Source organism: Thalassophryne amazonica, unplaced genomic scaffold (genome assembly GCF_902500255.1).
Source record: "Thalassophryne amazonica unplaced genomic scaffold, fThaAma1.1, whole genome shotgun sequence".
Taxonomy (NCBI): domain Eukaryota; kingdom Metazoa; phylum Chordata; class Actinopteri; order Batrachoidiformes; family Batrachoididae; genus Thalassophryne; species Thalassophryne amazonica.
Genome location: NW_022986256.1, coordinates 273,854 through 301,708, shown reverse-complemented (window position 1 = coordinate 301,708; position 27,855 = coordinate 273,854). Strand labels below are relative to the sequence as shown.

At 40.2% G+C, this 27,855-nt stretch overlaps 1 protein-coding gene and 1 long non-coding RNA gene across 2 annotated transcripts; both read left to right on the top strand.

Moving 5' to 3' along the window:
• Window positions 1-2,441: 2,441 nt before the first annotated feature.
• On the top strand, window positions 2,442-9,861 carry LOC117505849. Its single transcript, XR_004559287.1, has 3 exons — window positions 2,442-2,546; window positions 3,493-3,719; window positions 9,769-9,861. It is a non-coding gene; the product is annotated as an uncharacterized LOC117505849 (long non-coding RNA).
• A 690-nt stretch (window positions 9,862-10,551) lies between these two features.
• On the top strand, window positions 10,552-26,450 carry LOC117505857. The gene is made up of 6 exons (XM_034165386.1): window positions 10,552-10,690; window positions 10,915-10,983; window positions 19,435-19,497; window positions 20,187-20,404; window positions 23,635-23,794; window positions 25,886-26,450. Exons 3-6 carry the CDS (start codon window positions 19,437-19,439, stop codon window positions 26,053-26,055), a joined length of 609 nt encoding a protein of 202 aa, XP_034021277.1. The 5' UTR covers window positions 10,552-10,690; window positions 10,915-10,983; window positions 19,435-19,436; the 3' UTR covers window positions 26,056-26,450.
• Window positions 26,451-27,855: the final 1,405 nt, after the last annotated feature.

The window sequence follows — 27,855 nt, the reverse complement described above, 5'->3', positions numbered from 1 at the left end:
ACTATATATATTCTGAATCCTCATGACATGGGGAACAAACTGGTACCATTTTTTTTTTAAAAGTTGAACTGAAAATTACCCCCAAAATAGCCATTTATGTAAGACCATACAGTGTTGTACCATGTGCGATAAACTCCCAAACTATAATCTGTAGCCCTAAAAACTATATATATTCTGAATCCTCATGACATGGGGAACAAACTGGTACCATTTAAAAAAAAAGTTGAACTGAAAATTACCCCCAAAATAGCCATTTATGTAAGACCATACAGTGTTGTACCATGTGCGATAAACTCCCAAACTATAATGGGTAGCCCTGAAAATTCAGCATTACAAAAACAAATGTTGGGCAATTGTTTTGATTAAAATGATTGACACTTGGCTTATGTCTAAAACAGGTTAACCCGGGCAGCACCGGTTATCCCTAAATATATGGCTGTGATTGATATATTTACAGATGGATCTAAAGATCGAGTCACAAGAAAGACGGGAGCAGAGGGGAGGTTTTTATTCCCCAGTTTCATAAATCAATCATTCAAAGACGGTCAGATCATTTAACTGTCTTTTCTGTGGAAGTGCTCGTGATTCTGATTCTGGAGGAGGTGAACTTCAGTCACCAGGTGGTCTGTTCAGATTCAGTGGCAGCATCTCAAATGGACAATCTGTTTGCAGATCAGACCTGATCACTGAGATTCTTCAAAGCTTTTTTAAACTACACTGTAAAAAAAAAAAAACCTGTTGTTTTTACAGGAAAACGCTGGCAGCTGTGGTTACCAGGGAATTCCTGCAAAAAAATACAGCAGCACAATAGATAACTTTACAGACATAATATGTAAATGAATTTACAGTGAATGAACCACGGCTGACTCACATTAAAAAACTGTTAAATCTACAAAAAAAAGAGCGCTCAGTCTGAGTATCATATTGCATTAAAATTAAAAGAAACAAAGCATGCAAGGATTATGAGTGAAGACTAGCGATAATAATTTCTTATAGGCCTACTCCCTAGCCTACTCTACAAGCTGCAAATAGCCCTATAGGCCTGCCCGAATTTGCATCGTTTCATCAATCATGTTAAAGTTAGGCTACAGCATAAACTTGTAAAGTGACTTACATATAATTCTTGTATTTTTAAAAACAACTGACTAAAACTATAGGTTTTACAATGTTTGCATGCCAATTTACCACAATTGTTTTGTAATGAGTACTACAGTATTTCTCAGTTTTTGTTACAAATAGTTGTAGTTCCAACAAATACATTTGATTAGAATCACATATTGTTGTTGTACATCTAACAAAACATTCTGTTTAATAGTTTACAAAAATCCACTGTGATTGAAACAAAAAATATGTCTTTTGGGTTTACAATACTTTTCTGTAGTGATTTTACATTGTTTTAACGTAAATTTCACAGCATCTTTTTTACAGTGTACAGGGTGGGCCAAAATTTTACCACTTTTTGATCGTACACAAGTTTTTGAAATGAGAACTTATTCAAAAATCTTATTTACAGACTTGTAACAGAAGCATCAAATTAACATTTAATACCAAAGGTTTCCCACTTTGTCTCTTGTTTTCTGCACAGTTCGATGACAATCACGCTCCTCTTCTTTAGATTACAGCTGCAACACGCACACTGAAGTTTGTGATGACATTACCACACATCTCAAGAGGGATTCTCCAAATTTCTTTTCATTTTCAGGAATTCATATTTCTGGAAATGAAAAAGAAATCTTTGTTATTTTGGAAATTGTAGAAATTTTAAAAAAGTGGTCACATTTTATTGGCCCACTCACAACAAAAGAATATTTCAGTATGTCTCATGCGGGTTCCATCTCATTCTGGAACTGAGGGTCATGAAGTCGTAGATCAGCTGGTAAAAGCAGCTCTGAAATCAGAAACAGATCAACATTCCACTTAGTCAATCTGAAGTAAACAAGCACGACTAAAGCAGTGGCACAGAGAATCTAAAGGTCGCTTTCTAAACTTCAGGGACAGACTGTATCAGGGAGACAGAGGAGATGGAGTCACAGGGAAGAAGAAGTGTGGTGGAGCACGTGTTAGTGGAGAAACAAACTTAGACAAAGAAGTATCAGGGCAGCAGTTTAACACCTCAGAGGTTCTTCTACACTTACAGCACCAGCTTGGAGACATGCATTCGCATATTTGAAGGGAACAGGGTTATTCAAGAGAATAGAGTACAATTTCCCCCGCTTTTTCTTTTTTTTTTCCTCGTCTCTTTATTTACGGAAGCGTATTGCATTCACTGGATAAAAAAAAATTTGACCACTGATCTCGTAATTACGACAGTGAATGCAATACGCTTCCGTATTTATTAGCATAACATACGTCAGAATGCATTTTTGCTCCACACCCAAACAGTTGGTGGCGCTAGTGCACCGTGTCGGTTTGCAAACCGCCGATAACATGAAAGAAGAGGAAGAAGAAAACAGCAGCAGCGCTTTTAGCAAAAGAAGGGAGCTAAAAGAAGTTTAAAAGAAGAAATAAGTGTAATTAATTCTTCTTGGTCGCACACAGCCAACGAGGTATGTTTATGTTTTATGACTTTATTTGGTTTTTCAATAAGTGTACAAGCGTTTAACATCAAGATTTCTCTTTTGTGGTGAGTGAGACGTGCGTCGGATAAAAAGAAAAAATCCTTATTTTACAACCAAAGCTGTGGACAGACTGTTTTTTATCTGAACTCCTCAAATGTGCACAAGAGGATCTTCAGTGCAGGAGACGGAACCTGAAAAAGATCAGAGGCTGCAGAACCAGACTGAAGATTCACAGAAAAACCACATGGGGAAACCCACGGAATGCGTGTGGAAGGCAAAGCCTTTGACAGCGTTTTTCTCTATGGAAAAAATATTAAAGTTGCTTGATTGAAATACTGTAAAAGTTAAAGATGCAATATTATTTTAATAATTTTCTTCAGGGGTTGATGATTTCATTAAAAAAAGGATGTTTACACAACATAAGATATTCATTCTTCTGACTTATGTGACACTGACATGTATAACATGTATTAAATTGCAGTTATAAATATACTGAGAGATATTTAATGACTATCATGAAACAACATTTTAATTCAATGAAACTACTTATGCTATGTACAATGTAGAAACAATCCTGGCGAGAACCCTGATTATACTTGTTTTAGTCAGTCTTCGTGACTTTGTGTTCTCAGCACTCCTGTGATCAGATCATCACCAGATACTTTTGTATTTACGTCAGACGGCTGCTGTCTATTTCCAGTCGTACCACTCGGGGACTTTTTCTGTTCCATTTACTTGTCTTTAGTTTGGATGTCATAATCTTGATTATTTGATTACATGTTTTGTTTGTGTGTATACTTACAAATGTTGGTTTGGGTCGTGTTTGTGTAGGTGTTGGTGTGATGCTGTGTTGTGCTTTAAGAACATGGTTATACTAATGATAAAACAGCATTGTATGATACACCACTTTTTTTGGCATCTCGTCCCATTTTAGAGATGGAGCCTTTGCGGTATGTTGTTGTAGAATTTGAAGACGAAGCTGGAAGTGGAGAAACCAGCCTTAAAGTTGTCCCCGAGACTTGGAGAGACACAGAGAGACATCGGAGTTTTCTCTACCCTTCCCACTACTCAGACAGCCGAGTTTTGAAAGCAGCCAGGAAAGGGAGCCCCCTACAGACCAGTGGAGGTCCTACCCCGTTTGCAGAGAATGGTTTACCACTGGTAAGTTATGCATCAGTATCCATCACCCAACAGCGCATGGCAGCAAATTTGGAATTCAGTTACACTGTGTCTGTCTTTGTCATGCAAGTGTTTGAGGCTTAAATGGGCGAGCATCTTTCAAAAAATGGTATTTGCCAGACTGGGCAAGCAGACAAATAAATTTTATACAGTCCTCACAAAAACACTGAGCACTATGCAATTTGGATTTCAGAATTTCTGTCACCTATTGATTGTTCCTAGCTCACAACACTGCATTTATTACCTTTGTTATTGTTATTTTGATGATGATGACAGGGCTGTGAAAACTCCGCGGATGTGCAAAATTCCACAGATTTCTTCATGGAGGGGGTGTTAGTGTTTAACTCTGTAATTGTGATCATCACTGAGTTTTTAAAATGTCTGTCGCAAAGTGTTCTTTTTTTATGACATCGTGCAAGTTTTCTAAGTCCGCGGGCACTGATCTGTGTGTTATAGATATAAGTCAGTGTACTCTGATCCGCGGAGTTTCGAGGAGAAAAAAGCTTGGCTGTTACGACAGTTGTCGTAAAGCGGGACTGATTGGTTGCTGCGGCGACGTTGTGTGGCTCCTGTGCAACACTTAAGCTAAATGTAGCATGTGGGCATCACAAACCTTTAGAGCTCTAAAGTTTTTAAAAGAAGAATTGTGCAGCATGTCTGTGTCACGGACCGCCGTCAGACAGAGAGAAGATGGCGAGAAAGACCGTTTGAAAAAGTCTGTTAAGGACAAGAATCCATGGAATTGTTGCTGGCTTCATGAACACAGATGAAACGGGAAAAGTGAACTGTGCCCTCAGGAAACACGGTAAGAATTTTTCTCTCTCTGAAACATAAACATTGTGCTGTTCAAACAGGATTTTAGACAAAATTATGTGACTTTTTACAGGAATTTACAGACGAGTATGTTGCTTTTTTACTATAATGTATGTTATTGATATTTTACCCTGATTTTCAAAATATTCTCCAATCTTTAGCTGTGGTTTTTGAAATGCTTTAACAGTCTTTTCAGTCTTCATGAATTCAATGTAGTTTAATTGTTTTGAGTTGATGCATATTTTGGTTTACAATTAAAAGGAAAATCATTCCAGGTCCTACTTCCATGTCATATTCTGTTATTTCAACATGATCATTGACAGTTCAAGTGAAAGGGTGAATACAGTGTCATTTAAATATGGACTAATTTTGATATTTTTTTGTTCCAAAAGATGCTGAAAATGTATCATTAGATAAAAATTTATTTGGTTTCTGGGATCCCACGGGGCCCGAGACCCCGGCTCCTGGGGGCCTGTGCTCCCCAGACCCCCTGCAAATTTTCCTCAGATTTCACAATTTCATTTCACAGCCCTGTGATGATGGTGGTGAACAGGGGCGTCGGACTGGGGGGTAAAGGGTACTATGTACCCAGGGTCCAGAGCATGGGGGGGGCACAAAAAACTGGCATTAAATACATTTTTGTGTTGCATGTTATTAATGTCCATACAATTCATGGTGTAAAAGAATATAATTAGAATGAATGTATAAATGTTGCAAAACATAATTCTGCTGTAACAATAATATTTAAAGATCTCTGAGGGCCCTTCCACCCCTGCACAGTTGTACAATGGCTTAGTCCAGGCGCACAGGCGGCACTCTGCCACCACTGAACTCTAGATTACGTAGTGTAGACTTCAGTGTCTTCCACACACACACACACACACACACACACACACACACACACACACACACACACACATCCCAAACGGGATCTCACAGAAAGAGGAGGTGTTTAGTAGTGTTGAAACAACTAATCGATTTAATCGATTATTAAAATAGTTGTCAACTAATTTAGTCATCAATTAGTTGTTAAATAACTTTGTTTTACTGCAAATGTTTCATTTCTTGCATATAAATCTGTTGTGTGGGCCGCTGAAGAGGAGGTACTGCTGGCCCACCACCACCAGAGGGCACCCTGCCTGGAGTGCGGGCTCCAGGCACCAGAGGGCGCTGCCGCCTCACAGGAGCAGCCGGGGTGACAGCTGACGCTCATCACCTGTGACAGCTGTCACCACTCATCTGATCTGCATCGGTATATCAGCAAGGCGTCATCTCCACCTCTTTGCCGAGATATCGTTCTACCTGAAAGGTAATATCCTCACTTTTTCTCCAACGAGAGGTGGAGGTAGCTTCCCTGCCGTGCAGATTGCTGGGTGCAGACGCACCCACGTTTAATTGTGTTTTTGTTCCTCGCCAGCAGTACCAGGTCCGACACGCGGAGGCAGTGGCCACCTGGGAGTTCGGGACTTGGCGGCTCCAGTATTCCCGGTGTCTGGTGGCGGAGGAAATCGTGTGGTTCCGGTTCTGCTTTGGACAGGCGTCTCCTATCTTCGAGCCTGCCCACACGACACCTTGTAATTTGACCTTTGATCTATTGTGTAATCTGTTGTGTTTGTTGTGCACGTTCGCAACAGTAAAGTGTTGTTATTTGACCTATTCCATTGTCCGTTCATTTGCGCCCCCTGTTGTGGGTCCGTGTACTTACACTTTCCCAACAAAATCAACCGTTTCTGCAGCGCGGCTTTGCTTTGAACCGTGAACCAATTGAAGCAGTGATTCGCAGATCGAAGCAGTGCTTCGATCTACTGCTTTGTTTTATTTCGCTTTATCTTAATTTTTCCCCACTACAACCCCAAAAAACATATGTCTGTGAGTAACACCTGTTATGGTCTTCTGAAACAGTTGATAGATGTGTTTTATAACAAAAACGGGACCGATGCTAACATAGCATGTTTATGGCGTTTTCAATGTTAAAGTTAGCATTAAGCTGTTGCAGCTGTCAGCACATTTGTTTTCTGTATAATAATTCATGGCTCAGTGTTTGTTGTTGTAAAAGAGTCACATGTATTACAAATTGTATTATTTTTAAATTTATTTATTTTATTTATATATTAGTAATAATAGCAACAACAATAAATAAATAAGTGTTTCCTGTGAACACCTAGTGACTCTTAAACCTCCACTTCACCCCTGTTTATTTAAGTTTAATGACAATTTGTTTCGGTCAAACCACATCTAAGCTGTGTTTTTACACAAGAAAAAATAAAATGCAGTAAACTGCACATTTGTGTATTTTTTCGTGAAAATAATGTTATTAAAGATCACATATTACACTTTCATCAGGCCTTTAAAATAGTTTTGTGGACTTGCTGTAATATGTTGTCAGTAGTTGAGATACTTACTGTAGGCATCTAAAAATACTCATAATTGGGTGAAACCTGATGGAAATCTCTTTGTGGTGTGTCGGTGATGTATGTATCTGCAAAATAAAACAAAACACTACTCCATGTTGGGAAAGTGTAGGAGCACGGACCCACAACGGGGCGCAAATGAACGGACAATGGATAAAGCCAAATACAACACTTTACTGTTGTGAAAATGCACAACAACCGATTACAATAGTGAATCTAGTCAAATACAAGATGTCATGTGGGCAGGCTCGAAGATAGGAGACATCGGTCCGAAGTCGAACCGGAACCACACGATTTCCTCTGCCACCGAACCCCGGGAATACTGGAGCCGCCAAGTCCCGAACTCCCAGGTGACCACTGCCTCCGCGTGTCGGATCTGGTACTGCTGGCGAGGAGCAAACACAGTTAGAAGTGGGTGCGTGTGCACCCAGCAACACGTATGGTGGGAAACCACCTCCACCTCTCGTCGAAAAAGGAACAGAATGAATACTGTCCAACTCACACAAGTAACAGATATTCCTGTCAACAAACACAGTCAGCTGAGAATATTACCTCCTTAGTAGAGCGATATCTCGGCAATGAGGTGGAGATGCCGTCTTGCTGATATACCTCTGTAGATCTGGTGATTGATGACAGCTGTCGTCGGTGATAAGTGACAGCTGTCACCCCGGCTGCTCCTGTGAGGCGGCAGCGCCCTCTGGTGCCTGGAGCCCGCACTCCAGGCAGGGCGCCCTCTGGTGGTGGTGGGCCAGCAGTACCTCCTCTTCAGCGGCCCACACAACACTCCAGGTATGTTTTTGACGAGAATATAACATAACTTTGTTACAAGCTCAAACATTGATGTTGCGTGATAAAGGCCTTTTAATAATAACAACTCACTTAAAGAAATAATGGCAAAACTCACATGTAAGTTAAAAAAAACCCAAAATGATTAATCGAAAAAATAATCGACCGATGAATTGATTACTAAAATAATTGTTAGTTGCAGCCCTAGTGTTTAGGCTGAAATAAAATATGTCTTTCCTAAAAAAAAAAAATCAAAGTCCAGATTTCAAGAAAGAAGAGAAAAAAGGACAGGGAAAGAAAACTAAACGAGGGAAAGCAGCTGCTAACCAAATTCTTTGAAAAGAGAGGTGAGCTTGAAAGGTAGGTATATTGAGTTGGGGGGTCTGTGGGACCAAATTGCACCATTTTCTAGAAAAATGGTGCAATTTGGTGCATTCCTGTCTGTTAAAATGCATCAAATTGCACCAACTCAATATTGCTCCCCCAACTTTAAAAAGGGTTCTGACTCCCAGGTGTGATCTAACGTATACATGATTTAGACCTGCTTTGACTACGCATTAGAAATTTGGTGTTTGCATTAATAAAAAAGAACATAATAGTGTGTGTGTGGGCGGGGGGGGGGGGGGGGGGGGGTCTTCAATATGGCTAGTACCTAGGGCCCAGAATTTGGTGCTACGCCCCTGGTGGTGAGGATGATAATTATCATGTCATCGGTATTTTCTTATTAGCACTGTGAATTGCAGTACTAGTGACAAAACAAATGAAAGTGCTATTATTGATGTATTGATTGAATGTTAAATATATCCCACCATATAATTATTGAAAGGGTGTGTAGTAATCAGTTTGTGGTTGGAAGGTCTGGATGTTGGTTTGTTGGTGAGTTGCAAATCAAATTGATTCTTTTTTTTTTTTTTTTAGCAATTCTCAGGGATTTGACACACATGTTGACCTTCAGGTGGACATGTATTCATGGCATTTTTTCTTAGTGACAGAGAGTTGCCATGGTAACAGTATATTATAGCCAGTATGGGGAGATTCATGGTTGGCTATTAATCATCTTCAGTGATATTTCTAGTTTAAGCTCGGGATGCACATTTTTTTCACTTCCAATCCGATCCCGATACCTAAATTTGGTTATCTGCTGATACCGATACTATTCTGATACCAGAGCTCTGTTTGCTTTAATATTATTATTGTTGTTGTTGATTTTATATCAGGATATTTTAGATTTCCAGTTATCCATCTTCATGATGAAGTCGTATGGAGGAGGATTTTCTTAAAAAGAAGATCTGAAAGTTTAGCTACAGTTTGCAGAAGGTACATTTAAGATGCAAGTCGAGATTTGATGTTTTGGTGAAAGAATTAAGTACTTTTATTTATTTTTTGGTGGTTGCTTGTGGAAGTTTGGAAATGTGGAAATACACTCCTTCCTCAAAACAGTACATGTACTCGTATGCAATTTTTGGGGTGCCCCTGTGGATTAAAAAATCAAATCAGTCAAGTCTGGATTGATGAAAAATGGCAGGTTTTGGGGGAGAAAAGCAGACAGTTAAGAGAAAAGACAGCGCTCTGTCTATCTGTCTGTCTGTCTCTCTCGCTCCCTCTCTCTCTCCTGAAACATGCACATTTCCACATTTCCAAAATGCCACAAAACCGAAATAAATAAAATAACTAAATAAATAAAATTACGTAATTTACTTATATTTGAAGTCAGTTTGGGTGAATCATTGGATCCTTCCTCTTGTTAACAGCTGCTCAGAGTGACCAGCTTTAGCGCTCTGGCTGAAACTGCATGCGCCCTCCAACACCTGTCGCTCGCTCACAACAGCTGAGCAGAGCAGCCGAACTTTAAGAACACACACAGACAGCTCCTGTATTGACAAATGATGCAGGTTCTACCTGAAATTTCTGATTTGTGAATTACGTTGTTATCAGAAGCCGATACCGATATTGGATTGGCCCCAACCCTAGTTTTAGTCTTATATTCATGTATTTAAATTTTACCGTATTATTTCTTGCAGATTCATGGGAGAAAGCAAACCACAGATGTGATAAGCTTGCCATAACTTCCAACCCGAGTGATATCAAAGCTGAAGATGTTCCCAAGAAGAGGCCAAGGAGGCAGGTTCACAGTTGACACCAACAATTTGTTTCTCAAAGAAGTTTTATCATGGATTTATACTAACACATGTCAAATGTTTTAGAAAAAGCTTTTATTTTGTTGTTGTTATTGGTTGCATTCAGATTGTTATAAAATTCATGTTGTTGTTGTTGCTTTCCCTTCCGTGCGACTGGAAACGGCCCAAAAACGATGAGAAATTTCCCCCAGAAGCACAGGAAATTGATCCGAATATGTCTCATAAGGTCACATTGAGTTTCAAAACATAAACGTAGAAGTGATAATTATCGACGATATCCAGGGGTTACAGCAATAAACCCAATTTCAGTTTCCTATCGGGGGGTAATGTTTGAGAACGTGCCATATTGCGAGTGAATTGCTGGCACATGCGCGAGCGGGATCTCATATTATTCCTCCCCTCAAATTTCTCATTAAAAAAAAATCTCAAACTTTGAATGGTAAATTCTCATTTAATTTTTCTATATAGTCATTTTGCATACTTTAAACACAGGTGATGAAATGACTTGAATACAGAAAATTACATACAAAATTTATTAAAGAGAATTATTTTTTTAACCTTCTGTTTTCCACATGAAGAAAATTGTTTTTGCCTTGCCTGGCTGAAATTTAAGAAATCCCTGAGCAGAAATTGAATGCACATCCCTCCTTTTTCAAACGCTCCTCTAGATATGAGGACGCTCAGTGCTGGGACTCAGACCAGCAGCATCAGTCTGACATGGATCAGACGGATGAAAGCTCATCTGATGAAGTATGCTGTGTGTCTTCAAACTTGCCAGTGCCACCAGCTGTCAACCGTTTCAAGGGTAAGTTGCAAACAGTTGTTTCTTCACCAATACAGATTTTTGGTCCAGATGTAAGGGCAAAAGGAATATTCCTGTTTGACAGCCAACAAAAGGGATTTGTTTCAAAGTTACCGGTCATAAATGGACTGGTAGGGGAAAAAAATGTAAGTCATTTTGATATGATGTCATTGTGTGAAGAAAAACACTCCTCGGGGAATTCTTTTCAATTTCTTTGATTTTTCTAGGAAGGACCTAGGACCTAAGGACCACATCTTCAAGTGGGCAGTCGGATACACCGAAGGGCACATTCCTAAGTAAGTCAAGGGGATGCAGAATCAAGGAGTGCTGAAATTTCCAAGAACCCCATCTTATTTTCCTTGTACAGTGTAGGGCTGTCATTAATCTTCCCACATCAATGTAATATCAGCGTTCCTACTCTTTTCGGGGAATGATGTCAATTCGAGGAAAGAGCGGTATGACCACAACAGGGGGGAGATAATTCGCTCAATGAATTCCTCACACACACACACACACATATATATATATACACTCAACAAAAATATAAACGCAACACTTTTGGTTTTGCTCCCATTTTGTATGAGATGAACTCAAAGATCTAAAACTTTTTCCACATACACAATATCACCATTTCCCTCAAATATTGTTCACAAACCAGTCTAAATCTGTGATAGTGAGCACTTCTCCTTTGTTGAGATAATCCATCCCACCTCACAGGTGTGCCATATCAGGATGCTGATTAGACACCATGATTAGTGCACAGGTGTGCCTTAGACTGCCCACAATAAAAGGCCACTCTGAAAGGTGCAGTTTTGTTTTATTGGGGGGGATACCAGTCAGTATCTGGTGTGACCACCATTTGCCTCCTGCAGTGCAACACATCTCCTTCGCATACAGTTGATCAGGTTGTCAATTGTGGCCTGTGGAATGTTGGTCCACTCCTCTTCAATGGCTGTGCGAAGTTGCTGGATATTGGCAGGAACTGGTACACGCTGTCGTATACGCCGGTCCAGAGCATCCCAAACATGCTCAGTGGGTGACATGTCCGGTGAGTATGTCGGCCATGCAAGAACTGGGACATTTTCAGCTTCCAAGAATTGTGTACAGATCCTTGCAACATGGGGCTGTGCATTATCCTGCTGCAACATGAGGTGATGTTCTTGGATGTATGGCACAACAATGGGCCTCAGGATCTCGTCACGGTATCTCTGTGCATTCAAAATGCCATCAATAAAATGCACCTGTGTTCTTCGTCCATAACAGACGCCTGCCCATACCATAACCCCACCGCCACCATGGGCCACTCGATCCACAACATTGACATCAGAAAACCGCTCACCCACACGACGCCACACACGCTGTCTGCCATCTGCCCTGGACAGTGTGAACCGGGATTCATCCGTGAAGAGAACACCTCTCCAACGTGCCAAACGCCAGCGAATGTGAGCATTTGCCCACTCAAGTCTGTTACGACGACGAACTGGAGTCAGGTTGAGACCCCGATGAGGACGACGAGCATGCAGATGAGCTTCCCTGAGACGGTTTCTGACAGTTTGTGCAGAAATTCTTTGGTTATGCAAACCGATTGTTTCAGCAGCCGTCCGAGTGGCTGGTCTCAGACGATCTTGGAGGTGAACATGCTGGATGTGGAGGTCCTGGGCTGGTGTGGTTACACGTGGTCTGTGGTTGTGAGGCTGGTTGGATGTACTGCCAAATTCTCTGAAACGCCTTTGGAGACAGCTTATGGTAGAGAAATGAACATTCAATACACGAGCAACAGCTCTGGTTGACATTCCTGCTGTCAGCATGCCAATTGCACGCTCCCTCAAATCTTGTGACATCTGTGGCATTGTGCTGTGTGATAAAACTGCACCTTTCAGAGTGGCCTTTTATTGTGGGCAGTCTAAGGCACACCTGTGCACTAATCATGGTGTCTAATCAGCATCTTGATATGGCACACCTGTGAGGTGGGATGGATTATCTCAGCAAAGGAGAAGTGCTCACTATCACAGATTTAGACTGGTTTGTGAACAATATTTGAGGGAAATGGTGATATTGTGTATGTGGAAAAAGTTTTAGATATTTGAGTTCATCTCATACAAAATGGGAGCAAAACCAGAAGTGCTGCATTTATATTTTTGTTGCATGTGTGTGTGTGTGTATATATATATATATATATATATATATATATATATATATATATATATATATATATATATATATATGTATATATATATATATATATATATATATGTATATGTATTTGATTTTGCAAGTTCTCCCACTTAGAAATCATGGAGGGGTCTGAAAGTTTCATCTTAGGTGCATGTTAGTGAAGCAGATAAGTATGAGTTCTTGCCAGAATTGTTCACTTGGTGATGCAAGCATCAAATTTGGCATGAATGCTCTTCATAAATCAGTGTTTGAGAAAAAAGTACTGGCCACTTGAAAATCCAATATGGCGGCCAGGTAGGGGTCAATGAAGAATTACACGGGGTCAAAATCTAAAAATGCTCCAATCATATTGAAAAGTATAACACATTATTTGTCTGATCATAAATATTCCAAAAAGGTATAGTTTGGACTATCTATGTCTGACTGTTATGGGGTAGAATGTTGACAAAGGTCAGTTTCAGTTTGTATGGGGGTCAAAAGATAAAGTTGCATAAATTTTTGTAAAATGTAACAAATTATTGGTTGAGTTAATTGGGTTTTAAAAAGGAATAGTTTGCACCATGTGTCATGCTCAGTTGTCACTTTACAGGGTAACATCTGTCACATGCCATAAATTCCAGTGGACGTCGACATTGTTTGATAGTTACTTTGCAAACCAAACATTCAACACAGTCAAAACTATTCCATTTATTAATCCTATTAGTTCAACCAATAATTTGCACCACGTTTTACCAAAACTGGGGCAACTTTAACTTTTGACTCCTGTACAAACTGAAATTGACCTTTGTCACCATTCTTGTGTTTTTATCCCATAACTCCAGAACATTCAGTCATAGATCATCCAAACTATACCTTTTTGCAATCTTTGTGACCAGACACATAATGTGGTATAGCTTTCAATATGATTGGAGCATTTTTAGATTTTGACCCCTGTGCAATTCTTCATTGACCCCTACCTGGCCGCCAAATTGGATTTTCAAGTGGCCAGCACGTTTTCCTCAAACACTGATTCATGAAGAACATTCATGTCAAATCTGATGCTTGCATCACCAAGTGAAGGATTGTTTCAGTTATCTGCTGCACTATGTCCACTGTGAGAGACATAATCTAAAAAAAAAAAATCCGGAAATCACAATGTATGACTTTTTAAAAATGTATTTGTATGTTACTGCTGCACATATCTGTGAAAATCAATGTTAATATTTAGTACAGTAGCCTTTAATTTTTTAATTCAATTTAATTAGCTTATAATGCGCCAAATCACAGCAAAAGCCATCTCAAGGCGCCTTACATAAAACAAGTCAACATAAAATTTAATAAATAATTTAAAATGAATAAAAAATTCAAATACATAAATAAAAACAAGTAAAAGAATAAAACAAATAAAAATAAAAACTATCCATAAGAAAGAGAATAAAAATATGTTTTGAGTCTTGACTTAAAAATATCCACAGACTCAGACTACCTCACGGTCACAGGAAGACTGTTCCACAGGGTGGGTGCACGATACGAAAAGGCTCTTTGACCTGCTGACTTCTTCTTCACCCTGGGAATACAGAGAAGTCCCGCATCCTGCGACCGCAAAGCCCGGGCCGGTACGTAGAGTTTCACCAGATCAGCCAGATAAGATTGGTTCAGTCCATGAACAACCCTATAAGTCAATAACAAAACCTTAAAATCTGCTGTCACAGAGACAGGGAGCCAGTGCAAAGATGCCAAAATGGGTGTGATATGTTCAGACCTTCTGCTACGTGTCAGAAGTCTGGCGGCAGCATTCTGAACCAGCTGAAGACCCCTAATGCTGGACTGTGGTAACCCTGAAAATAGAACATTACAATAATCTAGTCTAGAAGAAACAAAAGCATGAATCAGGGTCTCAGCATCAGCCATGGACAGGATGGGGCGGATCCTCGCTATATTTCTCAGATGGAAAAAAGCAGTCCTAGCAACATCCCTGATGTGGTCGTCAAAAGACAACGTGGGATCAAAAATTACCCCAAGGTTCCTCATTTTGTCCGTATGATGTATGACACACGAACCCAGGCTGAGCGCCAGCTGGTCAAACTGATGCCGATGTCTCGCTGAACCAAGAACCATCATTTCAGTCTTATCAAAGTTTAAAAGTAGGAAGTTACTAGACATCCAACTTCTCACTGATAGAAGACAGTCCTCCAAGGATTTTATGGGAGTGAGATTTCCCGCAGTTATTGGCATGTACAACTGAGTATCATCAGCATAACAATGAAAGGCAATCCCAAAACTCTGCAGTATACGCCCAAGGGGTGCCACATACAGGGAGAAAAGCAAGGGGCCTAAAACTGATCCCTGTGGAACCCCAAATCTCATGTCAGCAAGATCAGAGGTAGTGCCATTATACAAGACACATTGAAAATGACTGGACAGATATGACGTCAACCAGGCAAGGGCACTTCCAGTAATCCCCAAAAAATTCTCTAACCTATTGAGCAAAATATGATGTTTGCAATTACAGAGGTTAAACATTTCCTGTAGTTTTTCACCAGGTTTGCACACACTGCAGCAGGGATTTCGGTCCACTCCTCCACACAGATCTTCTCTAGATCTTTCAGGTTTGGAGTTTCAGCTCCCTCCAAAAATTTTCTATTGAGTTCAGGTCTGGAGACTGGCCAGGCCACTCCAGGACCTTGAAATGCTTCTTACGGAGCCCCTCCTAGTTGCCCTGGCTGTGTGTTTGGGGTTATTGTCATGCTGAAGACCCAGCCATGACCCATCTTCAATGCCTTTACTGAGGGAAGGAGGTTGTTTGTTTGCAGAAGAGCAAAAAGTGTTTCCACCCCGATGCTGCATGGTTGGGATGTTTTTCTTGGGGTTGTTCTCATCTTCTAAACATGGTAAGTGGAGTTGATTCCAAAAAGCTCTAGTTTGGTCCCATCAGACCACATGACCTTCTCCCATGCCTCCTCTGGATCATCCAGATGGTCACTGGTGAACTTCAAACGGGCCTGGACATGTGCTGGCTTGAGCAGGGGGACCTTGCTGCCCTGCAGGATTTTAAACCATGACAGCATCATGTGTTACTAATGTAATCTTTGTGACTGTGGTCCCAGCTCTCTTGGGGTCATTGACCAGGTCCTCCTGTGTAGTTCTGAGCTTTCTCAGAATCATCTTTACCCCACAAAGTGAGATCTTGCATGGAATCCCAGACCGAAGGAGATTGACAGTCATCTTGTGTTTCTTCCACTTTCTAATAAATAATCATAACAGTTGTTGTCTTCTACCAAGCTGCTTGCCTGTTGTCCTGTAGTCCATCCCAGCCTTGTACAGGTCTCCAGTTTTGTCCCTGGTGTCTTTAGACAGCTCTTTGGTCTTGGCTATGGTGGACAGGTTGGAGTATGGTTGATTGAGTGTGTGAACAGGTGTCTTTTATACAGGTAACATGTTCAAACAGGTGCAGTTAATACAGGTAAAGAGTGCAGAATAAGAGGGCTTCTTAAAGAAAAGTTAACAGGTCTTTGAGAGACAGAATTCTTGCTGATTGATAGGTGATCAGATACTTATTTGCAGCAGTAACATACAAATAAATTATTAAAAAAAAATCGTACATTGTGATTTCCAGATTTTTTTTTTAGATTATGTCTCTCACAGTGGACATGCACCTAAGATGTAAATTTCAGACCCCTCCATGATTTCTAAGTGGGAGAACTTGCAAAATCGCAGGGTGTTCAAATACTTATTTTCCACACACACACACACACACACACATATATATATATATATATATATATATATATATATATATATATATATATATATATATATATATATATATATATGTTCATTCAGTTGTTTAATTTTGTAGAAAAAAAGCAGATCACAGACATGACACAAAACTAAAGTCATTTCAAATGGCAACTTTCTGGCTTTAAGAAACACTATAAGAAATCAAGAAAAAAATATTATGGCAGTCAGTAACGGTTACTTTTTTAGACCAAGCAGAGGAAAAAAATATGGAATCACTCAATTCTGAGGAAAAAATTATGGAATCACCCTGTAAATTTTCATCCCCAAAACTAACACCTGCATCAAATCAGATCTGCTCATTGACATTGACCCTATGTGTCTTTTTGCAAGGAATGTTTTCGCAGTTTTTGCTCTATGGCAAGATGCATTATCATCTTGAAAAATGATTTCATCATCCCCAAACATCCTTTCAATTGTCCAAAATATCAACGTAAACTTGTGCATTTATTGATGATGTAATGACAGCCATCTCCCCAGTGCCTTTACCTGACATGCAGCCCCATATCATCAATGACTGTGGAAATTTACATGTTGTCTTCAGGCAGTCATCTTTATAAATCTCATTGGAACGGCACCAAACAAAAGTTCCAGCATCATCACCTTGCCCAATGCAGATTCGAGATTCATCACTGAATATGACTTTCATCCAGTCATCCACAATCCACGATTGCTTTTCTTTAGCCCATTGTAACCTTGTTTTTTTCTGTTTAGGTGTTAATGATGGCTTTCGTTTAGATTGTCTGTATGTAAATCCCATTTCCTTTAGGCGGTTTCTTACAGTTCGGTCACAGACGTTGACTCCAGTTTCCTCCCATTCGTTCCTCATTTGTTTTGTTGTGCATTTTTCGATTTTTGAGCCATATTGCTTTAAGTTTTCTGTCTTGACACTTTGATGTCTTCCTTGGTCTACCAGTATGTTTGCCTTTAACAGCCTTCTCATGTTGTTTGTATTTGGTCCAGAGTTTAGACACAGCTGACTGTGAACAACCAACATCTTTTGCAACATTGCGTGATGAGTTACCCTCTTTTAAGAGTTTGATAATCCTCTCCTTTGTTTCAATTGACATCTCTCGTGTTGGAGCCATGATTCATGTCAGTCCACTTGGTGCAACAGCTCTCCAAGGTGTGATCACTCCTTTTTAGATGCAGACTAACGAGCAGATTTGATTTGATGCAAGTGTTAGTTTTGGGGATGAAAATTTACAGGGTGATTCCATAATTTTTTCCTCAGAATTGAGTGATTCCATATTTTTTTCCTCTGCTTGGTCTAAAAAAGTAACCGTTACTGACTGCCACAATCTTTTTTTCTTGATTTCTTATAGTGTTTCTTAAAGCCAGAAAGTTGCCATTTGAAATGACTTTAGTTTTGTGTCATGTCTGTGATCTGCTTTTTTTTCTACAAAATTAAACAACTGAATGAACATCCTCCGAGGCCGGTGATTCCATAATTTTTGCCAGGGGTTGTATATATATATATAATTTTTTTTGTTTTTTTGACACGCGGCATGCTGTTTTAATGCACAGCATGCTGTAAATCACAGATCTGATCATCCATATTCAGAAATGCAGAGTATTGAAAATGGCTCCCAATTTACATGGACATCTGACTGAATTTGAACAATATATAATCAGTATTAAGCTTATAGATGCCCCCAAAAAATATAAATAAAACTGTCATAAAACTGTCCATCTCTATGAGGAAGTTTTTAAAGAGAATTAATGTTGAAGAATCTCTTTAATAAATAAACTGTGTGTGTATATATATATATATATATATATCACGTGGCCTTGTTTGTCTGTTTGTGGCCCTGCGACAGACTGGCGTCCTGTCGTGGGTGTACCACACCTTGCGCCCTATGACTGCTGGGATAGGCTCCAGCTCCCCGCGACCCTTATATATATATAAATTTTAGCGTAGTGGTAATGTCGAGGGAGCGACGTGACCGGGGGGGTGCAGAAAGGGGGAAGCTTTTGAAAATTCAAGGTAAAAATTGGCCATTCTAGGGGTACCCAAAGGGGAAAAGCCAGGTATGACAGCCCAAGTCCCTTCATCATGTCCATAAGGCTGGGGAAGTTTGTTGAGTGGGCAGTCTCATTCTGGGTTAGCCAGTACATGGCCCTCAGTGAGGCAGTCGGAGTCCGTGGACATTTTTAAGTCAAGACTTAAAACCTATTTTTATTCTCTTTCTTATGAGTAGTTTTTATTTTGTTATGCTTTATTCTTTTACTTCTGTTTTAATTAGGTATTTGAATTTTTTTTATTTTTATTTATTTATTTTAATTTTTTTATGTTGAACTGTTCTGTGTGAGGCACCTTGAGACGGCTTTTGTTGTAATTTGGCGCTTTATAAGCTGATTAAATTGATTACAGACGCTGTATTGAAAATAAGCGTAACTGTCCAACATTATAGCATAACGGACCGTAACACAAGTTTGCGCTAGCTAGAACCCTGTATACACACACACTTTGGAATTTATCTGTGCCTCAGTTCTTAACGTTAGCAGCTACATTTCATTCAAACACACACTGAGACGCTTCTCGTAGATACGTTGCCACTGTTGGAAACACACAAGTACTCACAAGTACTTAGTTTTCAGAAGTCTCCGTAGCTTTTTGTTGCGCATGCTGTATAGTTTGAGATCGGTCACGGAAGTGCACAAAGTAATCGCGGTAGATCATCAGATGGTCACGAACAGACGAAATCTAAATTGCTATGATTTCGGTGCAACATGTCCTCTAAAATGCGTGAGTTGATGTTGAGTCAGTTTTCTGAATTAATTATTTCCATTAGGGATGCAAAGGAAGCAGAGACCACAAACTGTGCCAGAGACGGCTGCACACGATCACACTGCAAGTAAGATCTGTGTTTCTCACTGTTCTGGTTTCCATGACGATCATACTGTAGAAATAAAATGATCCTGAGATGTAAGTTTTGGATACTTTCAGCTCAGGTAAAAGTAAATTTGCATAAATTGATTATTCTCTTGCTTCAGGTCATATGTAAGTCGTACCCATAATTTTGTTTTCATTCACTGTGCAAAAACAGGGGTAATTAATGACAATTAATGAATACTAAGAAATGTATGAAAATAATTTGAAAAAAACAGTTATTTAAGAAAAATGTTTTCTAAATTTTGTGCAAAATGTTGGCCTGAGTCTGACTTTTGCTTATCAAGAGAAATAAGGGAGTGTTTGTTCAGCAGCCTCCGTGATGTCAGCGGGTGGATTATAGTACACGTTCTGATCAGACGATTACACACAAGTGTATCAAAAAATTTCACATTTCAAGTGACATGCCGTTGTTTGTCAGTATCTTACAATATATCACATTCAGATTTTTGTTACCAGGAGGGCGTGTGTTGTCCTCCTTGTGATTTTAGGGGGAGAAATGACTTGTACACAGCTGTGTGGGGCCTACCTAAAATCTAAAATTACAGTGCACTACTTGACAAATATATTAAGGAGTATCATTTGTGTGTGTTTAGAAAGTTGGTTTTTTTTTTTTGCACTTTTTGAAACTTATTTCCTCATTTACATTTTCAGATGAGAGGATGTTCACTATCCTTGAGAAGATCATCGAGAGGCTGGACTATCATGAGCAGCTGCTCCTGCAGATTGCAGAGCGCCAGCAGGTGGCACTGCCGGTAGATGTGGAGTTTGGTGAGGAGACTGTTCTGCCACCGTTACCCTGCGAAAGCAGGGAGGCTCTACAGGAGCTCAACACCCTCCTGGAGACTTCTCATGCTGCCAGAAAGCAATTGGTAAGCAAAATGTTTGAAAGTCATGTCTCTTAATGTGTCATTTTTCTGTCCTATTGACTTTTGAACTCTCTAATCCTATTTATCTAAATTATAAAAGCCATGTGGCCTGTATGTGTGTGTTTGTTTGTGTGTGTGTAGGGGGGCTTCAATCACGCAAAAACCGGGGCGAGCTGACATTTGCCGTTTAGTATGCTTGTGTATTTTGGGTCAAGAATGAACACTGTGAAAATGGAAAGTTGATAGGACAAATATTTTTTTAGAAATTGCCAATTTTAGCTAACCAGTAAACAATGGATGTTGTGTTGCAACGCACCATGGGAACTTGGAGTTTTAAATGTTGTTCTTGTGGTTCATGTTAGTTTAACAGTGTTGTTATTGTTATTGATTTGTTGTGTTTTGTAGTTCAGTTGGTTCAGTCAGTTTAGTATCTTGTTGGTACCATGAGTGAAATGTGTAGTGCTTTTAATGTCTTCTGCCACTGTCTCTGTTTGCCAAATTAAAAGCACCTGCATACAGCAGAATGCAGAGAAGACAAACAGCTGTACGTGCGTGCGTGCAAGTTTGATCCCGCACAAACTGGGGACAGGTGACATTTGCCGTTATGGGTCAAATAGGGTTGCGTATCGAGAACCGGTTCTTTTCGGGTATCATTAAGAATTGATTGGATCCACCAACAACAATAGCCTTTTATCTTTTCTTCAGACCGGCCATTGTTTTTGAGGGTGTTTGTCGGGAAAATGATCATTTCTCCACGTTGATTACAGACCCTGCAGCGGGTCTGTAATCAACCGCGTCTGCAGTGCGACTCCACTTTGAACCATTCTAAAAACATTCTGGACTCACAGGCCATCCATCCATCCATCCATTTTCTTCCGCTTTATCCGGAGTCGGGTTGCGGGGGCAGCAGCTCAAGCAAAGCCGCCCAGACCTCCCAATCCACACACACCTCCCCCAACTCCTCCGGGGGAACCCCAATGCGTTCCCAAGCCAGCCGAGAGATGTAGTCCCTCCAGCATGTCCTGGGTCTTCCCCGGGGCCTCCTCCCAATGGGACGTGTCCGGAACACCTCTCCAGCGAGGCGTCCAGGGGGCATCCGGAAAAGATGCCCGAGCCACCTCAACTGACTCCTTTCGACATGGAGGAGCAGCGGCTCGACTCCGAGCTCCTCCCCCTATCTCTAAGGGAGCGCCCAGCCACCCTGCGGAGGAAACTCATTTCGGCTGCTTGTACTCACAGTCTTGTTCTTTCGGTCAAGAAAAGAACGAGACTCACAGGCCATTCCAACTCATTATAGAAACTTTGCATAATTTATTACCACCCTTGAAAAACACAACCCAATCTAGAGCCCGTGGATTCCCACGGACAACACGACAGTTATATGTAATGCAGTAAGTTTGAAGATGACAAACATACTGTGAATATGAAATTCATTGACACAAAAGCTGAGAATATGGTTTGAATTAGTGTGCCTTTATTAGAGAGAGTGGCAACATGATGAGTCAAAAAAAAATTGGTCATGTGACTCGTGTTGCCATCTTGGGTCCAAAATAGCGTTGGCTGTTAATGTGTCTGCATGTAAAGCCAGCTGTTTTATTTATTTATTCACTGAAAATGTCGGGTTGTTGTGTATTTGGACGCACAAATAGACACAACAAGGGCTTCAAGATGTACAGATTCCCTTCAGATCTGAACAGAAGAAAAATTTTGGAAAATAAAGTCACCCATGTGGGATGGAAGCGACTTCGTCATCAAAACTTTGAGAGGTAAATTTATTGTTCAGTCCCATGTACAGTAAAACTCACCTAAACCATCATCGTATAAACCAGATATTCACAGTCACCGGACAAAAAAGTCCAAAAGTTTTTGTAGTGTTTTCCATGTAATAAACATCGTATATAACAGATTTTTTACAACGGATTTTTCGCTCACATCCGATAAAATGTCCCATCTCATCTCAATGTATTTCCATTAAACCCCTCACATGTGGAACTGATTAAAACTGTGATTAAAACTGTGATTCTGTGATTAAAAGCCCGACCGTTTTTTTTTTTCTTTTTTCTTCACACTGTGCTCAGACTCGGACCTGCAGCCTGATGTGCACCTGTTAAATCAGACACAAAAGGCTGTGATTTGACAATTTGCTGCTTTCAGTCCTTTCTCTCTCATCATATTTTAATAGTTTTTACAGTGCGCATGCAGTGCGCATGCTGATTACATTTTGATAATGGATCAAATACATTTGGCAGAAAAAAAATTCAGAGGAAATTTTGACCCGGTCATTAAATGAGGTGCACGTCCCGATTCAGGATTCCCGTAGATGTTTGACACCTCTTGACTAACTAATCTGTTAGATACATCTCGCTCACATTGGATAAAATGTCCCGTCCGATAGCAATGTATTTCCATTAAAAACCCCGAGCAGTCTGGACGTGCACAGTAACAGAGGTACAAATTAAAGTTCAGCTCTGACACTTGCCAATTTGTGGAAAGTGGGATCGTTGTCATTTCCCCGATTAAAAGTCTGACTGTTTAGTTTTTCAAACGGTGTTCAGACTCGCACCCGCAGCCTGACATGCACCTGTTAAATCAGACACAAAAGGCTGTGATTTGACACTTTTCTGCTTTTAATCTTCATCTCCCATCATATTTTATAGTGCGCACACTGATAAATGGATCAGAAAATTCTGCAACTTTACAGCACGAAGTTGGTAAAAGAGGAAATTGTCCAGTTTACCTTTGATTTGGAGGTGATGATTGTAGAAAGAAAAGCTTATTGAGGGTCAGATTAGTCCAGAATAAAGTATAATCCAGAGACGGAGAACTTTAAAACTGTCACGCACGTCATTGTATGACATGGAGTTACAGAGCTACAGCTGCATAAATCAGGCTTTAAATTAATTAAATAAATCATCATAAAATGTAAATTTATCTAAATTTGATAGCTTAACTATTTTTCTATTTATTTTTGATAGTACCTGTACCTGGATGTGTTGCTGTATGTGGGTAAAAGATTTTTAAAAATGTTGAAAACATTAAAGGTTCATTCAGTAGTTCAGCGCAGTTCGACCCAAAATGGCGCCATGTTCTGAGTTGACGCCACTCTCTCTATTAAGGCACTCTAGGTTTGAATTATGATCCAACAGATCAGAAGTCAGTCGTTTGTGGTGCTGATACCTGAGCAGTCAGTCCTCTTATTTAAGCATGTGATCTTTTTGACCTGTGTTTTTCAGGTGCGCATCATCAGCCTCGTTGGTGAGACGGGGCAGGCGGTGTGTGCCAATGCTCTGAAGAAGATCGTGGGCCATGAGGTCAGTAAGACCTACAACCTGATGGGCACCAAGGGGAAAGCTTCATTTGCAGAATTAAGAAGTCTGCATGCTGCAGTCACAGGTACATCCCATCTGCTCTTCACAGTGGGCTTCATTTAAAGTACAGAACCCTTTTTCTATTTACATCTTCAGTGTTTTTTTTTTTTTCCTTTGGTGAGCTATAAATTAAGTACTGACACTACTGAAACCATTTGGTTTTGTTAAACCTGTGGATATGACATTGTCTTCGATGAAAAAAGAATAATAAGTTTAATACAGTGAGAGCTGACTACAATATATAAAAGAAAAGTGGAATTATTCCATTTGGAATTCCCACAGGAGCATTTTTTATGGCTAAGCCATGTTAAGGTGAAAGAGGTATGATGTTGAGTTGTTTGCCATCTGTGTTTAATCATTTGTAATACATGCCGTAATTTAATTATATGTCAAGACATCTTGGTGAGCGTGTGTATCATGGAAATAGAGACCTGGAATGGACGTCACATGACTAGCGGCATGCCGCACGGCGGCCATTACTAAGGGTGGACAGAGCGCCTTTAGCCGGTTAAGGCACCTGTTAAACAGAAGCGAAATGAGGGGGAAAAGGCAGCCAGTGCTTCACCATCAACTGCACCAACTACAAAAACAAATTCTCCAAATACTAAAATGAACTGTACAAGAGCCTTAATGTAATTATGTAAAAGAAATATCTATTTTAAAGTCGTAATTTAATATCGATATACTGAGACTATAACTCAACGCCAGAAGTTCTTTTCATTAAGCTGCGTTCACAAGCATACAAATATGGAAACAAAAATGTTTAAATATATTTATGTCTATGTACTTGCAGTTGTTGTTTAATATGATTTGTACATGGTGGTTACAGGCAGCATTTAAATTTTAACAGTGTGGTTGGAGGAGATGGAGGAGGTACTTTTTACCCTGACTGAGGGTCAAATGTTAGTAAAAATCATATATATAATCATATATATAATCATATATATATATATATATGTTGTTGTCATTAAAAGACTTGCAGTAATATTACAGTGGAAAAAGCAGTAAGGTAAATGAGCACAATGTCAAGACATACTTCAGATTTATATTTTAATACATAAGGATTTTTTATCCAGACATGTTTGGGTTCATTAGAGCTTTTAATCAGCTTGAATACAACTTACAAGGCCTCATTTATAAAAATCCATTGAGAATTATGATGACAAGAAAATAAACATCACAGTAAATGAACAGAATGGCATATTTTCCCCAAATTTCCACACTTTACATAAAACATTTTTTTTTCTGCCCAGACATGTATGGGTTCAGTAGAAAGGGCTTTAAAACAAGCCTACATTTATTAAAATCTGTTAACAAATAGTGACAATAGAGAGAGAAAAGCAGCACAGTTTGTCATAATTTCCCCAAATTTCCGCATTTTACATAAAAGCTTTTTTTCACCCTCACATGCATAGGTTCATTGGAAAGAGCTTTCAAATGGCTTTAAAATCCGTTAAGAAATAGCGACAGTAGTGCGAAAAAAGCATTCAGTTTATTATTGATGATCTGCACATCTCCACCCTGAGTAATGGCGCCTTCCTGTCCTGAGCAACGCTAATAGATTGAGGCGCACACGTGCATTCCAGTCTATATTTCCATGGTGTGTACAACCAAAGGGAGTCGACAAATTGACTCCATTTTGGGGTCATTACAGCTTTTTCTTTTCCTGACGTTCTTGTTCAGTTTGACTTAGAATGTGGACGGATGGATGTCAGATTCAACTGTCCAGTTTGCAACAGTTTTTTTTTTTTTTTTTTGTGGGGCGGGGGGGGGGGGGGGGGGTCCTCTTTCAAAGAAAACAATTTGTACTATTAGGACATGATTAGTTTAACATAGTGAAACCTCAACATCAGATGGACGTCTGGACCAGCCCCCCCCCCACACACTGGGTCTCACTAAGAAATCCAGTGTCATCCATCCGTCCATTTCACTAGCTAATCCTTTTTTAAAAGGGTCGAGGGTCATGTGAGGTCACATATCAATGTTACCATGCGAGTTTTGTAAATCAAGAACTAAGATACTTGTCTGAAAAATTACCATGGTATTTCAGTTTTGGATACACCAGATGTGAATGTACACTGACATCATTTCTTTCTCATTTTCTCCATAACTCCAGAGGGGATACGCACCAACAACGGGATGCAAGATACAAGTGACAGAGACATCGCAAACTGGGCTGGCCGTTGGTTTACAAATGCGCGTGACCGTCAAGGAGACAGACAGGCAAGGAGGCAGGCAAACACGGCGCAAAAGTCACCAGCCAGATATGAAAATTATAGACTGTAACCTAGATGATTCTAGACTGTGTGGTAGGGCATTATTCATTTTTCAGTGATTAGCAGAGGACCCACCCATTGAGTCTGTGACCAGGAACTTGATATTGTAAACTGTGGCTGCTATTTTCTTGAGATGTGTTATAAAGAAATGGAGATTTTGATGATTGACTTACTGTAGTTATGATGGACTCACTATGTAAGAATATCGAACTCACATGACTTGATATATGCCTGATACTGCCATTCTTGTATAAGTTTCAATGCATTATTTTCATTGTGAAATGTGACTTTTCTTGTCATTTAAATCAACTGGAAGTACTGTTATGTATTCAACACACACACACACACACACACATGCATACACACCCATATATGCTGCTTGCTTGCCTCTACTGGTGGTTGGCTCTCACTGCGGTATTGTATCACTTCCTGTTCCGGAGCACAGCGGTGTTTTTCTGTATCTGTTAGCTGTTTAATCTGTGCAGTTAGATTGATCTAGTTATCTAGATTACGATTTGTTTCCCAGTGTAATCTTTACGTGCCTTAACTAAAGCACTCCTTCTGCTGAATCACCTCTAAATTATTTACACATTATTCACTTTGCGTGTTTTTAGGAATCCGCTAGCTTAGCGTAGCTACTAGCTCTTAGCCGATTTAGCATGGCGGCTTCTCCTGTCTCTCCCACACTTTTCTGCTCTGGGTGTGAAATGTTTAGTTATTCCTCGGCCTCCTTTAGCAGTAACGGTACTTGTAATAAGTGTAGCTTGTTCGTAGCTTTGGAGGCCAGGCTGGGCGAATTGGAGACTCGTCTCCGCACCGTGGAAAATTCTACAGCTAGCCAGGCCCCTGTAGTCGGTGCGGACCAAGGTAGCTTAGCCGCCGTTAGTTACCCCCTGGCAGATCCCGAGCAGCCGGGAAAGCAGGCTGACTGGGTGACTGTGAGGAGGAAGCGTAGCCCTAAACAGAAGCCCTGTGTACACCACCAACCCGTTCACATCTCTAACCGTTTTTCCCCACTCGACGACACACCCGCCGAGGATCAAACTCTGGTTATTGGCGACTCTGTTTTGCGAAATGTGAAGTTAGCGACACCAGCAACCATAGTCAATTGTCTTCCGGGGGCCAGAGCAGGCGACATTGAAGGAAATTTGAAACTGCTGGCTAAGGCTAAGCGTAAATTTGGTAAGATTGTAATTCACGTCGGCAGTAATGACACCCGGTTACGCCAATCGGAGGTCACTAAAATTAACATTAAATCGGTGTGTAACTTTGCAAAAACAATGTCGGACTCTGTAGTTTTCTCTGGGCCCCTCCCCAATCAGACCGGGAGTGACATGTTTAGCCGCATGTTCTCCTTGAATTGCTGTCTGTCTGAGTGGTGTCCAAAAAATGAGGTGGGCTTCATAGATAATTGGCAAAGCTTCTGGGGAAAACCTGGTCTTGTTAGGAGAGACGGCATCCATCCCACTTTGGATGGAGCAGCTCTCATTTCTAGAAATCTGGCCAATTTTCTTAAATCCTCCAAACCGTGACTATCCAGGGTTGGGACCAGGAAGCAGAGTTGTAGTCTTACACACCTCTCTGCAGCTTCTCTCCCCCTGCCATCCCCTCATTACCCCATCCCCGTAGAGACGGTGCCTGCTCCCAGACCACCAATAACCAGCAAAAATCTATTTAAGCATAAAAATTCAAAAAGAAAAAATAATATAGCACCTTCAACTGCACCACAGACTAAAACAGTTAAATGTGGTCTATTAAACATTAGGTCTCTCTCTTCTAAGTCCCTGTTAGTAAATGATATAATAATTGA

What these genes read in the sequence shown, in the direction of transcription:
- LOC117505857 (XM_034165386.1), top strand. Translation starts at nt 19,437, where the DNA reads ATGCAAAGGAAGCAGAGACCACAAACTGTGCCAGAGACGGCTGCACAC. An exon ending in TGCACACGATCACACTGCAA is followed by an intron (nt 19,498 to 20,186) that starts GTAAGATCTGTG and finishes TTACATTTTCAG; the next exon opens with ATGAGAGGATGTTCACTATC. An exon ending in ATGCTGCCAGAAAGCAATTG is followed by an intron (nt 20,405 to 23,634) that starts GTAAGCAAAATG and finishes TGTGTTTTTCAG; the next exon opens with GTGCGCATCATCAGCCTCGT.